This window comes from Medicago truncatula, chromosome 5 (genome assembly GCF_003473485.1).
Source record: "Medicago truncatula cultivar Jemalong A17 chromosome 5, MtrunA17r5.0-ANR, whole genome shotgun sequence".
In the NCBI taxonomy this organism is placed as follows: Eukaryota; Viridiplantae; Streptophyta; class Magnoliopsida; order Fabales; family Fabaceae; genus Medicago; species Medicago truncatula.
The window spans coordinates 18,188,842-18,204,140 of NC_053046.1; the positions used below are offsets into that span (position 1 = coordinate 18,188,842).

Genomic DNA, 15,299 nt, shown 5'->3' on the forward strand with positions numbered 1-15,299 from the left:
ATAATTCCTTTGTCATGCTATGATCCGCGAATTGATACTTATGAATTGATTTATGATACTTTTATGAAATGACACACAAATTCTCTCCTAATTCCTCGAAATCGACGAAACGAGATAAGTGAAGATTAAAGAAAGAGTAAGACCAGGTTAAGAATAAGATAAAAGAAAAAGAAAAACCTTCAATAATACAACTTTTGCTTAAAATTTCTATGAAGATGGGAGAAAGAGAATATACATGTATTTTGCAAAATAACATCAATAAAACAAGAAGAAAAAAAATGTAAAAGAAAGATAAATATCAAAAAAGGTTTTGGTAAGTGGGCACTTGTTTGTTTGCTACAGCAAGTTAGAGAAATACTTACTTTGATTACAAGATCAAATGTATAATGTTTAGGCACACACACTATCATGCATTTGTCTCCAAAATGTTAAATTAATTTTATTTTTTATTATTAGAAAGAAAAAAAAAAGTCTCTTTCTATGTATGCCTAGACAATATACATATGGTCTTGTGACTACTAGGAAAAGCAAAAGTAGGGCTCACAAACTCCTTGATCACAAAATTTAGTGACAGAATTAGAGAAATTTCATATTTTCCCTCACTAATTTTGTTTTTTTAGTAGAGAAGACTAGCTCTAGCGAGCTATTATAATTCTTCTACTTTTCTGTACTATTAATGTTGGAACACATAGTGTGTATTATGTGAATTAAAAAAAATAATATTCACATGTCAACTTTCTTTTTATTGCTTATTAATGAGGAGATGTCAAATCATTAATTTTGTAACGGTCAAATGATCTTGGCCGTTGGATTTGAACTCATCTTTGGCTCCTCATCTATAAATAGAGCACTCTTCCTCACTTCTACTCACCCCAAAAGTTCTCTTAAGTTGTCAAATAACTTTTTTCCTGTTCTCCCTCCTTTAGCTTGTGTTGACGAGCTATTCTTTTCCTCTCCCTCTTTTTCTGTCCCTTCGGATTTAAAGAGTGTTCTTAAGGCCCTAGTCCCTTCGGTTTAAAATGTTCCTTCGAAATAAGAATGGTCTTAAGAACATAGTCCCTTCGGTAAAATTCGTCCCTTCAGAAATAAGAGTATTCTTAAGATCATAGTCCCTTTTGAGAAAAATTGTCCCTTCGGAAAATAAGAATGATCTTAAGAATATAGTTCATCTTTTTATGTTTTATGCCCTTGGAGATGTTAGAGGTTAGAGTGGTGGAGACACCATATAAGAGTGGTCCTAGTACCATATAAGAGTGGTCTTAGTACCATAATTGAATGATATCAATACCATATTGGATTGGTCTTAGCACCATATTGGAAGGTGTATTTCTATAACAGATCATAGAGTACAATAAGACTCTGATACAGTTGTAGCTGAGCTGTTTTATCATGGGGACGTCGTGGTTGATAGTCTGATTGCACAATTTTAGGCAGTGTCACAAAACGTCTTAAAGAGAGCGACCTAGTCCGCTACTCAGCCTAGTAATCTCTTCGGTGACAGAAAAAATACTTTTAACTAATTTTGACTATTGTTCCAACAATTAATTAATTTAACTAATTAAATATTAATTGAGTTTGAGTATTAGAACATTAGGTAAAAATAATCTATTTCTTAAAAATATATGGGTTAATTGTTAAAAGTGGCCTTGTAATATATGTGAAATCTGAAAAGTAACCATGTAATATAAAAAAAACATATTTTAACCTGTAATTTGAAATTCTTATTATTTTTTATTTTTAAATATGTGTGTGTGAAGTTCAAAAAAGCAATCTAGATGTTGAATTTTTTCTAAGCATATTTAAGACGTTTAAACATGGTTTTATACAACAAAAAAATTAGAATTTTTGGACTAGCGATCAATTAATTATGAATTTTTAAAACGCTAAAAACTCAGAAGAAAAAAAAAACAAATTTTTCGACCTAGTTATCAAATTTTGAGCAGATTGTTTACAAAACATATATAAAAATACATAAAAAGGATCTACAAAGTTTCATAGCATTTTTAAAGATATTTCGTTTTTTTAACCAAAACGTGCAAAATTGCAATTTTGCTCTGAGTAAGCATATAGTCACAGGTCAAATTTCACTCCCAAATTTTGTAGGCATGGTCGATTAGAATATCATAAGAACCTTCACCATGGAATTTTGAAGTTTTTAAATGAGAGACAAACTAATTATGAATTGTTTAAGAATATCGTAATTATGAGAAATAAAAGATTATAATTAGGCTTAATTGCACTTTTGGACCCCTATCTTTCCAAAGGTTGCGGTTATGGACCCCTAACTAATTTAAATACAAAACAGCCCCCAATTGCATAATTAGTTTGCAAACATTTCATTAAACTAATGATGTAAGAGGATCTGATTAGTTTGTCAAATTCAACATTTTGATCTTAAATGGCATCTGGAAAGGGGTTAATATATTTTGCAAAAAAAAAAAACGGAGAGAACTAACTTAATTAACAGAAGTAGAGATAAGAGACTAAATTGAAATTTTTTATACGTTGAAATAAATAATTAAGAGATCGGGGTGATCAATTAAGCCTTTTATTAAACTAATGATGTAAGAGGATCTGATAATGATATGAATCATGTATTATATATGGCCATTTTCTCGTTTGGATTTCTTGGTATGAGCATTGGCTGCAATTAACAGTTTGGCACACTGAATATACCCGTAGTATTTAGATCAAGATATGTTTCAAGTTTTGATATTTATATATTTAAAAATAAAATATTTAAAATTACATTAAAATATGAATTATTTGATCTCGATTCAACGCTTTTAACTATACTAACTTTATATTCTTTAAAAAAAAAAAAAACTATACTAACTTTATATATGTATTAAATCTTTGACTACGAGTAATCCGATTTCTATCTTTATTCTTTGGCGTACTACGGAGGCTAAACAAAGGTGGGTTTTGCTTATTTTTGTCTAAGGTGGATAATTACTTTTTTTTGAAGATAGAGGATGTTGGACTGATTTTTCATTATTTCAATTATACTTTTGAAAAAAAATTATAACAATATTATTAACGATAAAGATTCTAGTTAAATAGATTAAAGTTTAAACAATACTCTTTTCAATAGATTATTTTCTACTTTTGTTTTCCTTGACTAGTATCTCAAGGTATTAACTAACATCACCCTTAACCCTAATTACATTCTTTCATCCAGAAGAATTACACTACACTAGTCATATGCAGTGTTATGAAACAATCCTAGTACGTCCAAGACTTGTGCATAGACGGCATGAAATAAATGAAACAACTACGCACATCACATTTTCACAGTATTTTCTTTTGCACACATGATGTGACAAGTCATAGCCATAATTGGTGAAGGGGAGGGGCACGGTGAGTTCTTTGTCTTTGGTGAATTGTGAATATAGGTAGAGATATAAGGAAAGTATTGATATACAATGTAGACTCTACTGCTATGTTTCTCTTTGTTTTCGGTCAAACAAAGCATCCACAGTAAGAATTTCCATCATGGTCTTCACCCTTTCAGGTGTTGATGTGACTATCGTTATATACTTTTTAAATTACGTTACAGATTACCATGCAAAATTATTGCTACTGCTATATTTTTATGACAGACCCCCCTGAAATGTAATTTAATTGGGTACAAACACATTAATACCTGTTGAAACTTGTTACCACCCTATCAGTTTTCTCAGAAAATACTTAGGTGTCTTTGGTTTGGTGTTTTAAGAGTTTTTAGTTCGTTTTAGATAAGAGAGAATGATGGATTAATAATTAAAATAAATTATTTAAATAAAAGATAATGAATGATTAAGAGAGATATATATGAACAAAGACACCAATAACACCAAAGTCAAAGCCACCCAAGTGCAACTCATCGGTTATTCTCTAACTCTTATCAACACGTGAACCATATGCTTCCATGCAACTCACCATAGTTACACTCTTTTCCGCATTACTCTTTGATGAATTGGAGGTAATTTATCTTTATTAAAGAAAAATATGTTTTCTTTCTTTTTATTCGGTTACCATTTTCATCCTCTTAATTTAACATGTAATTTTCATATAACTTGTTTCATAATCGAATCCCATTAGGGGGTAAATTATCATTAATTTTTTTCATCTCAAGAACATCAAATCAAACTCCTCCTCCTCCTCCTCTTTTGTTCCTTGAAAGAGGATATAAATAACTTTATAGTTACCTCACCCTTGAGACTTGATCTCACGTAACATTCAGAATGATTGGGATTTAGATTGTTCATTGTTGTGATGACTCTAGTAATTCCAAGACAGCCTTTATAAATTTTGTATTTAAAAAATAAAAAAATCTAACATCAAACTCTCAAACACAAACCATTCTAGATAAACACTTTAGGGATCATAACCTCGGTAGTCACGAGTCCCTACGAATTGATATTTTTATTACGATGATAAAATCGAGCACTCGCGAGTTTATCAAGTACAAAGGAGTGCCTTACCAACAAACCCTTCTATTATCATGGTTGATATTTTTCTAAGACCCATTAAGTCTTGTTACATATGTCACCCTAAAGATTTTTATATTTTTCTCGTGTTTCAAAACCCTTGTCTAATCTTATAAGTCTAGAAAAATCTTACATGTTTATCGTTGCTTTTTAACAAAAGGAGTCGTTGAAGTGTGTTGCCTTTAGTCCATTCTAGAATGTTGTTACATATATTTCTTGATTAGGGTTCACGATGTGTACTGCGACCTCATTGAAGTGAGACAAGTACTCTCTTAGGAACTCAAATGAGACGTACCTTACTTACAACAAGATAGCTCCAGTGACCAGTTGGTGCTTACTCGTCGAGAATTAGTGCATTAGTTTCTCGGAGAAATCTACATATCTTATGATAAAATGTCGGGTTAGGTTCATAAACCACCAAAGGGTTGCTTCCTTTAGGGTTTCAGTTAGAAACTTTCACTTCAAAGGTTTAGGATCCCCAATTATCGCTATCTGAGTATTGAAGGTTATGAGATGTTCTTGGAGGTCCTTTTCCCATAAAATTCTCCAAGTGTGGAGGTTTGAATTTTTAAGGAATGATCACACGACACGAAGATTGAGGATTCTGAACCTTTGACTCTAGCTCTTGATCATCGGGAATCTTCTTTTGTTGGATTTCTGATTGGAGGTTTTTGTTTTGCTGACGTAACTCGTTGATCTTTGTTTGATTGGACACCAACATCTCTTCATGTTCGATAGTGACTATTGATCGTACCATATTTTCAAATATGATGAGCAATCAATGGGAATATTTTTCCTCTTTTTCCACAGACTACGCCAAATATTATCCCTTTGATAACATGGGGGAATGTATGTAGGTTAAGCAATCCTAGAGCCTTGTGTGTGTGTGCGCGTGTGCGCATGTGTGTGTGTCCAAATTCGGTGTAGCTTAATGGGACGGATGCGCTTGTTCAAATAACATCCCACATTGTTAAATGTGTAACCAATTGTGCCTTGGTTGCTCTTGCCGAGTTAGGCGAGATGTGGGTAGGAGCTATCCAACTGAGGGTGTCAGTTGAGACATAGGGTTAAACGTGTGATGTTCGGGTCATGGGCCTAGGGGCCTTAGATATGGGCCTTAGAGTCCATGTATGTTAGGGGATGAGTACCAACCTAAAAATTACAATGATACACATGCATTCAAAGCACGAGACCTATGAATGTTTGAGATTAATGTTGTGGTGCCTACGATATGAGCCATGTATTGTCCAAACAAACATAATTGTACAGAGACTAAAAACAATCCTTTTGTAAAACGGTTGTTAAACATATGCTAAAATTAAAGAAGGCAAAAAAAACATATGCTAAAATTGGATGTAAGGAGTATATTTAAAAAAATTACAATTTTATAGAGACGAAAAAATATATTTAGTCCTTTATTTATTTATTTATTTTTGGTTGTAATTTTTATGTCTTTCTTCTAGTGTTGTATTCTACATTTTTAATATACCTATGAAATTTAACAAAACTGCACAACCAGTTATGATATTGTTTTATTCAACATTATTGTTGTAAGAATTTCTACAATGGCTCGGGCAACATGAAATTCTAATAACATGGTAATAATAGGATTGTGTGAAACAGTAAAAATGTTACTGTTTCTTAACATTTTCTATTCGACTAAATTAGTGTTTATATTGTTCAAATGAAAGGCTACTTATATCAATGTTTAGATTTTTTATTTTTAAAAATAAATAGTAAGATTAATTAAAAAAAATTGAGGAAGATTAATTAAAAATTGTTTTGTTAAGTTCTTGAAAAGATTCTTGTCTCTTAATAATGTCAATAGCCACCTCCACAAGCCAACAAATTCTTTGAAAAATAAATTAGAATAAATCATCTACATCTCTTACACCTTCAAGTTTTCTATATAAACAAGTCATGAATGTAAATTTATTACATTGCAAATATATATTGCAATATCAAAACTTAAAACAAGAAGTAGAGAAATATGGGTTTCACCGAAAACCAAGAGGCTTTAGTTAATAGCTCATGGGAAGCATTTAAACAAAACCTTCCTAAATACAGTGTTTTGTTCTACACTATGTAAGTTTTACCTATTTTGAGTGTTTTTAACTTGTATTTTCCCTTTTTGTTGATTGTCGAGAACAAATTAACAATAATTTTATTGTTGTTTTTATTAAAATAGTATATTAGACAAAGCACCTGCAGCAAAGGGCATGTTCTCTTTTCTTAAGGATTCAGCTGGAGTACAAGATAGTCCTAAACTCCAAGCCCACGCTGAAAAAGTTTTTGGAATGGTGAGTTTAATCCAACATATATGTAATTCAACGTCAATTCACTTTCTTTTTTTTAGTCTACATTCAGTGTCAATATTATTATTTTTAAAATTAATAACTATGAAATATTACTTTAAATCATTGTCCTTCATATATGTTTATTATAGTAATTGCATTGCAATGTATATTTAATTAATATATGTAACATTGTATAGTGTTATATATATATATATATATATATATATATATATATATATATGTGTGTGTGTGTGAGAGAGCTAAAAAAGATAACTAAAAAACTTACTCCAATGGTAGTTAATTGCCGATATTTCTTGTTCTGCGGCAATTAACTATCGAAGTGAGTTAACTACCAATGAAGGTAAATGTGTAATTTCCAGATGTTTTACAACAAAGGCTAAAATGGGAACAATAAGTTTCAATTTTTAACTCCAAGATTCGGATATATTGCCCGTCACATTTGACACATTTACTTTTATTAATTCAATCCTTTATTTTTAATTTTACGTGTTGGTAAGATTGTTTATTTCTATCCCTAGATATTTTATCTTCTTCATAATTTATAATCACAGTCCAGTAATATAGGAATATAATACCAAATTTAATTTTTTTTTTTTAATTTTATTTAACATGCACATTATCTATCTGAAGATGTTTATATTTTTTGAATTATAGGTACGCGACTCGGCTGTTCAACTCCGAGTAAAAGGAGAAGTGGTTTTGGGTGATGCTACACTAGGCGCTATCCACATCCAAAAGGGAGTTGTTGATCCTCATTTTGTGGTATGATAATCTAATAAGATATTTTAGTGGATGTGTTCTTGAATTTTTTACTGTCTAATAGCCACTAATTTTCTAATATAATAATACAACAATAAATAAGCATTTTCAGTTCCATTCCATTTTTAAAATTATGATGTAAATATTGGAAATTAATAATTAAAGAAAATCATGTAAAATTAATGTATAAAGATAAAACTATAATATAACATAATAAACTCAGTGGATGTAACTAACGAAATTCTCCACGCACAAAAAAAAAAACTATGGATCATTGTGATTCAATTGTTTTGTTACTACTTCTTATTATTTATTTCATTTATTCCAAAGAAGCAAAGATAGAAAAATGATATAAAAATATATATTAATAATTGTTTTGGTAAAAATAAACTAGTTTTTGATAAGTATTTTTCATATTCGTTCACATGCAATTAATATTTTTGATGTGTTTCAGGTGGTTAAAGAAGCTTTGCTAAAAACAATAAAGGAAGTATCAGAAGATAAATGGAGTGAAGAATTAAACACTGCTTGGGAGATAGCCTATGATGGATTGGCAAGTGCAATTAAAAAGGCAATGAATTAAACAAGACGATTTATAGTCATAAATAAATTTAATACATAAAAATTGTATTACTAAAACTTGTTTAACAAGTTTATATAATAAATAAATTTAATAAAACTTGCTAAAAAAAAGTTTCTATAATAATAAATATATTTTTTTTTACAATGACTATGTAATATTGTGTGTTTATGCTTGTGAATCTTTTGGTCAAATAAAGCAGCCATGACAAAACCCAAGTTCTAAAGGAGATCAACTTAGTCAAAGAGCAACGCATCTCTTTGTTTGGTTTATAAAAGAAAAATAGATGAAAGAAAGCAAGGGATTAAAAGTGAGAAGAAGAAAATATTTAATAAATCACAATTTACAATTTTATTTTATATACTTGATAGATCTGTTAAAAAGAAATTAATTTACAATCACTTGTACACCTCGTTTGGTTTAGAGTAGACGAAAGTGGAAATATTAATTGTAACTTAAAAGTTTGTAGAACTTTTGTGTATCTTCAACATAGTTAAACTACAAACTTCGATGGATTTGTTCACGGAGAGAGCATTGACCTTATAGAGAGGGATTGGGAGAACTTCTAAAAATCACGGTGTTTCTATTCCTTTCTCTCACTTTTATTTTTTGCAAATTCAATTTGATATATGATTTATGATGATTTTTACACACACGAATAGATGCAAGAGTCATGTGTGACATTTTGAATCGATTTGAAGGTGAAAGGAAGATATGGTTCTATTGTGAATCAATTCATTTGTTAAATAAATGTATGATGAATCGATGCATTCTTCAAGATGATGATGATAAATAGTCTCATTTTTTTCATCAAAATCATATATTTCTTCAACCAAACTCAAGACATGTTCTTGAGCATGTGACTCAATTCACACCGTGTGGTTTTACAAAATTTCAGCCTTAAGTGTTCTAAAACCCTCCACCTATAAATATAATTTTTCCTCATTTTATTCATTACTCGAGGAATTAAAGGTGGCTCGAGATTATAAAGGATAGAAGAATGTTTCTTTTCTCCTCCAATATCTTGGGGATTTTTCTTGCAATTCACCACTAAAGAAATTTCACGGAGTTGGAAAGAGTTCAATAGCTCTCTCTCTCTTTCTCTCTAAAAAGTTCCGTTCTCCCTTCTCTCTAAAGCTAGCCTTGTCGAACAACATATTTCCTCACCCAAAATTCAAATCTACTGCCAACATCATGTAGCTTAAATCGATGGTTGTGCAATGAAGGTTTCCTTCCTTTGCACCACCGCTCATTTTTTTTACTTAAAGTTGCTCTCTTTCCTTCAATGACAATAGATCTAGATGCTTAACCCTCATCAGTCGTCGGTTCCTTTTGTTTCACAGGCGTTTACAGAGACATGGTGGTTTCCTCCATCTTAGACCCTTTTCTGGCAGGGTGGTGGTTCTTTTTATTTGAGCTAGATCTGGTTTTGATCAGATTCTCTCTTCTTTTTTTCCAAACTTTTTCCATCAGTATCAGGGGTGAAGGAGCACGCTTCTGTCGTTGTAAAGGTTGGTTCATGATTTGGTGTTTTTGCATCATTTGGCCAGGTCGTTGGTGGTGTTTGTGTTCTGTCGTTGTATTTGTATCCAACGACTGTTTGGTTTTTGTGGGTTTAGGCATGTTTGGTATGTGTTGTTTCTTATGTTCTTGATTAGAGACCGGAAGATTGAAGACTTGTGGCCTGTTTTTGACATGGTCTAGTATAGTTAAACTCGAAAGGGTATGTTATGTTAAACCCAAAAGGGTCCAATTCTGTTAAATCCGAAAGGGTCTGGTTACTAACACATTGGACTCATCACTCGATCAGAGTTTTTACGCGTATGTTTGAAACTGATTGTCTTTTGTGGCTTGATTCTTCAACACTCTGATATTTCTAGATATGTTGAGATCTACGTGTTTCAAGTCATCTTGTCTCCCTGCATGTTGGCATTTGGATTTTGGTGTCGTGTTGGTGGTCGATCCATTAGCTGAAATTAAACCCTAATTGTTCTTCGCAGATGTTCACTTTTCATATGTTTTGTAACCTTGTTTCGAGCATATTTGCGGGTTCGTTGAGTTGCGTATGTGATTAGTGAATTTTGTTAGGATAAATTAGGGTGGATCACTAAGTCTGTTTTATATTGTTGTATCCCCGTTTTGGTTGTACCTGGATCAAGTCTAATGTCCCCCTAACCTTTGTATCTTTTTATTTTATTTTATTTTTGACTAAAAAAATAAATATAAAATTTCACAAAATTCATGTTAATGAAGGGACCTTGTTGGATATTGCTCAAGGATTGCATGGAGTTAAAGGATTTGAAGGGTTGGAATTCTAAATCCATGGGATTTGGATTGGTTCAAGTTTGAGGTGGTCTTATTAGAGTAGATCTAGGACATAACATCTTTGGTAGCACATATTAGCATATCGTGGAGTATTATTTGTAACAAAAATCTTGTAGCACTTTTATGCATCTTCAACTAAGTGAAACAACTACAAACTTCGGTCGCTTCATTCACCAAGAGAGGATTGACCTCATAGCAAGAACGATTGGAAGGACCTCTATAAATCACAGTGTTTCTCTTCTTTTCTATCTCTTTTGCTTTTTGCAAATTTTATTTGATCTATGACGATTATGAATATGCTTGAATTCAATAACCTTGAGGTGACTGAATTTGAGAAAATCTAAATTTCATGAATGAAGATTTGTTTTACAAGTACTAATCAACTCAATAGATTTGCAATCAACTTGTTTGTAATCTAGTCATTGATCAAATTCTTGTATGTTCTTGTCATTAACGATTTATTGTTTAAGAATAAGTTTGATTTGTGATTTTATTGGATTTGCAATTCCATGTGTTAATACTGATTGTACGAATTGATTCCATAGTGAATGTCATATTCAATGTTGAATTACTCCATTCTACGGTTTGTTTTACTTTGAATTCATCTGGAGTAATGATATTTGTACCATCATTTTGTGTTAACTTTTGGGACAACATTTCTTTTTCTTTCTTATTGGTGAAAAACACAATATCTAGACATGGCAATAAAACCAGTCCAAGTCCAGACCCGATCGCCCCCACCTCGAACTTAACGGGGAAAAGCTTATTTAACTGGGTGCAGGTGTGAGGAAAATCTAGGTTTTTAGTATGGGGGCAGAGGCGGGGATGCTTATACCCGCCTCGCACCCACCCCTGCCCCGCACCTGCTTTTTGAAATTTACTTTATTAAATTTTATAATCTTATTTCTATAAGCACTAACTTATTTTAATATATTATTATTCTTTAGAAACATATTTATTATAATTATTTTGCTCTTTTGAAATTTTTTAATTAGATCTTCAATTATTAATATAATTATTGTTTTTTGTTGCTATGAAAAAAAAATGAAAAAATATACATTTTTTTAAATATTTTATAAAAAATAGAGTTTTTCCTTCCTTCCTTCAAAAAAAAAATTGAGTTTTCGTAGGTGAGGGCAGGGCCGGGAGATCCCCATTGAAAGTGGGGTTGGGTGTTCAATTTTTAGCCTCAATATGGTTTGGGGACGTGGGTGGGTGCATGGAAGCGGGGATGCTTAAATCCGCCCCCGTCCCGCCCCATTGCCATGCCTAAAGTCAATATCAGTATAAAAGAGGGGTTTGTTCAAAAATTGGACAAAATAATTATACAAATATTATTTATCTTCATCTATTGAATCATATCGTGAATCCAAAGTCAAAATTAATTTTGAAAATGGTTTTAAATCCACGTTTTGGCAATATTTTGAAAGGGTATCTATCTAATCCCCTTGTCGATACCTATGTTACACTCTAAGAAATGTGTCAAACACCTCATTTAGATATCTTACTAAAAAAAAAAATATCTCTCCAACAAAGATGAGACTTGTTATGGTTTGCACTAGTAGTTCGAGAGTAAATTTTCACACCAATCTCATTTTAATTGTCGGGTTTAGATTGTGTAAAGTTCTTAAGAAAATGATTAGTTGAATTAATTTTAACAGTACAATGAGTTTCGTTTACAAAATACTTGTCCTAAAGACCATATAAAAACACATCACAACTATCAAACAAAAAACAGAACCGTTTCATTAGACAGTGCAGAACAATACTTGTGTCAACATTATAATTACTTGAAGAGAGTAGTCAAGCATTACCACAGATTGTCAACAATGTCTTGAAAAACAATTCCTTTCTGCCCACCCCTTTTTCATCTTATGGGTGAGAGAGAATTGTAGGGATCCATTATTCAGTAAACGTCGCAGATTTATGGTTATTCAGCCCTTACTCTAATAAAACATATCCGCTATGCACAAAAATTTATTAACCTTCACTATAATCTAGCACTACGAAACAACGATGACAATAATCTTTTATCTCTTAACTAACAAAAACAACAACTACTACTACCTTTGTCCTACCTCGAGTCCCTTCAACCGCAATTCGAGCAACCTAATCAAATCCCCATCACTAATCTGCAAAGGAAGAGAAAAACCAGAGTGTCCCACAGTCCCGTACCATGTACCAAAGTGAATTGCGAACCAGGTAGCTATGATTTAGCCCTATCTCTAACACAAGTTATCAGCTATGCACAAACATTTGTTCTATTCTAGCAACGCAGTGACAGTTATATTTCTCTCTTGTCTATTAAAAAAACCCTCCATCACTAACCCGCAACATCTCTTGCAAAGGATGCGACAATTATATTTTCTCTCTTAACTAACCAAAACAACTACTTCAACTAATTGTGTCAATAGCATATAACTGAAAATAGCGGATCATTCAAATTCCGCTACACTATATTGCTATAGCGCTGCTATTTTAAATTACTTTGTATTAAATGCGTATCGCGGAACAAAGCCAGCTTATTCAAATTTTTCTACCATATAATGCCACTATTTGATAACACCAACTAACCTTATCTTCCCTCAAGTTCCTTTAACCGCAATTCAAGCAATCTTGAATCAAAACCACCATCACTAACCTGCAACATCTCTTGCAAAGAAAGCGACAATCCAAGCCGAACCAACATCGCGTGCCTCGGTTTAATCCTCCCTTCCAAGCTAAAAGAGAAATACTGAGGAAACCTCTTCAACTCAGCAACATCACCATTCATCTCCTTCAAGAAAAACTCAAATTTAGGAGCCAAATTCTTATCCACACTAAAAGTCAATAACCCAGGTGACCTCACAACCATATTCGAAACCTCCACACGTGTGAACCCCAAACCCATCAAAAACTCAACTTTAGGCAAAAGGGTATCCTCAACACTCGAAACCAAAAGCAATGTGGTCTGGCACGTGAGAGAGTGGGGCCCAACAAACCCTAATTCCCTCAAAAAACACAGAGCAGGTCTTAATCGATTCTCTACACTACTAACCAACAATCTAGGACACCGCAAGATCGATTTGTGAACATCATGGTAAGGAATTTCAACCTCATTGAGAAGAAAATCAAGAAGGGGGTAAATATCACTATACGGTTCACACGTGAGAAGTTCAGGAAGCATATCAAGAATTCGACCCATTTGGCTTCTGTGTATGCCAATTGATGAAAGACATTGTTCTACAGATTTTAGGGTTCTTAAAGGACAAGAACGAAGATTAGGGTTTTGTTTGAAGGCTTTTTCTGGGTTTACTTTGAGTTTCTCAAGGTATAGAACTTTTTCTCTGAAAATTAAGCCACGATTGGGGGTGGTGGTTGTTGATTGATGGGAAAATTGAGAAATTGGTTTGAAATTGAAGATTTGATAAGATTTGGGATTGAAATTAGGGTTTAAGAAGGGTTTTGGGATTGGGTTTTGAGAGAAGAGGAATTTGGGATATAGTTCAATTATCGCCATGTGGTTGAAGAGGACAGTGGTGATAGCCACTATATTCGATGAAATTGCAAACGGTGTCGTTTCATGATTTCAAAATGATGTCTCAATTCAAAATGTTTTTTTTTTTAATTGGGTATCATCGCGCGTAACTTGCAGAAACTAATTTCTCGAGTCTTACGAGATCATTTTTTGGTGATGGCCGGGATTCGAATTTCGGACCTTGCATATATTATGCATTGTTCTTACCAACTGAGTTAAACTCACGGGAATAGTCTTGCGGGACCTAAATGAGGGGCAAACTCTCTTTAAGAGTCCTAACGTTGCTACATGTCCAATATTATATTCGACCAAGACTTTGGTTAAGTTAAAAATGACTTGTGTCATTTCATCTAAGCGTTCTTAGATAATTCAAAACGGCTTTGGTAAACATGTTTTTTGTCGTTATAAAGACGGGTACGTGTAGTAAAATAATAATCTTTGTGCACTACTTTAAATCAAACACTAATTTAAAGATTTTTTTTTAATTTAAGCATTAATTGCATAGAACAAAATAGATTTGGTAAAAAATAAAACTAAACAAAATAGTTTTGGTAAAAAATGAAACTAAACAAATGTAATATTAATTCCTTTTTACGAGAAATTTAATATTTAATTAAAACACTTTTTTTTGACTCATATTAAGTTTTAAAACATTAAATGCACAAAGTACTGGCATAAAATACTATTTATGAATGGTTGAAAATTAATATTATTTGATCCTCTAAAGAAATATATTATTGATTGGGTTAATTAAGTTTTTAGTCCCTATAAATATTTAGAATTTTGTTTTTAGTCCCTACAAAATAAAATCATACTTTTTAATCCTTATAAAATTTTCCATCAACATTTTTACTCCTTATAAAATTTTTCATAAGCATTTTTAGTCCCTATAAAATTTTTTCATCAGCATTTTTAGTCCCTAAAATGCTTAAGGAAAATGTCACATGGACTAAAAAATGTGATTTTATTTTGTAGGGACTAAAAACAAAACTGTGAATATTTATAGGGACTAAAAACTTAATTAACCCTTATTGATTCAAAACAAAAAAAATATTAATTTAAAACATGTAATATGTTGTTCATTCGACAAAGTAAAATTTATTATATAATATTATGACAATTAATATATGTGACTTTCCAAAACAAAAATGTTCCTCTTTGTTATATATATAAAGAGAAATTAATTATATTTCAGTATTAGTATATCATTTTAGATTTTTTTTTAGGGTTAATTAAGTTTTTAGTCCCTATAAATATTCACAGTTTTGTTTTTAGTCCCTACAAAATAAAATCACACTTTTTAGTCCTTGTGACATTTTTCTTAAGCA

General features: G+C 31.8%; 2 protein-coding genes across 2 annotated transcripts; one reads left to right on the forward strand and one right to left on the reverse strand.

The window, feature by feature from the left end:
* The first annotated feature begins 6,406 nt into the window (after positions 1-6,406).
* On the forward strand, positions 6,407-8,276 carry LOC11427761 (leghemoglobin). Its single transcript, XM_003613792.4, has 4 exons — positions 6,407-6,557; positions 6,661-6,772; positions 7,445-7,552; positions 8,004-8,276. The coding sequence occupies exons 1-4, from the start codon at positions 6,463-6,465 to the stop codon at positions 8,130-8,132; spliced, it is 444 nt and encodes a 147-aa protein (XP_003613840.1). The 5' UTR covers positions 6,407-6,462; the 3' UTR covers positions 8,133-8,276.
* A 3,899-nt stretch (positions 8,277-12,175) lies between these two features.
* Positions 12,176-13,996, reverse strand: LOC11422152 (transcription termination factor MTEF1, chloroplastic). The gene is made up of 2 exons (XM_039834603.1): positions 13,029-13,996; positions 12,176-12,586 (listed from the first exon to the last, which is right to left on the reverse strand). Exon 1 carries the CDS (start codon positions 13,951-13,953, stop codon positions 13,030-13,032), a length of 924 nt encoding a protein of 307 aa, XP_039690537.1. The 5' UTR covers positions 13,954-13,996; the 3' UTR covers positions 12,176-12,586; position 13,029.
* Positions 13,997-15,299: the final 1,303 nt, after the last annotated feature.

What these genes read in the sequence shown, in the direction of transcription:
- LOC11422152 (XM_039834603.1), bottom strand. Translation starts at nt 13,953, where the DNA reads ATGGCGATAATTGAACTATATCCCAAATTCCTCTTCTCTCAAAACCCA.
- LOC11427761 (XM_003613792.4), top strand. Translation starts at nt 6,463, where the DNA reads ATGGGTTTCACCGAAAACCAAGAGGCTTTAGTTAATAGCTCATGGGAA. An exon ending in AGTGTTTTGTTCTACACTAT is followed by an intron (nt 6,558 to 6,660) that starts GTAAGTTTTACC and finishes TTATTAAAATAG; the next exon opens with TATATTAGACAAAGCACCTG. An exon ending in TTGTTGATCCTCATTTTGTG is followed by an intron (nt 7,553 to 8,003) that starts GTATGATAATCT and finishes GATGTGTTTCAG; the next exon opens with GTGGTTAAAGAAGCTTTGCT.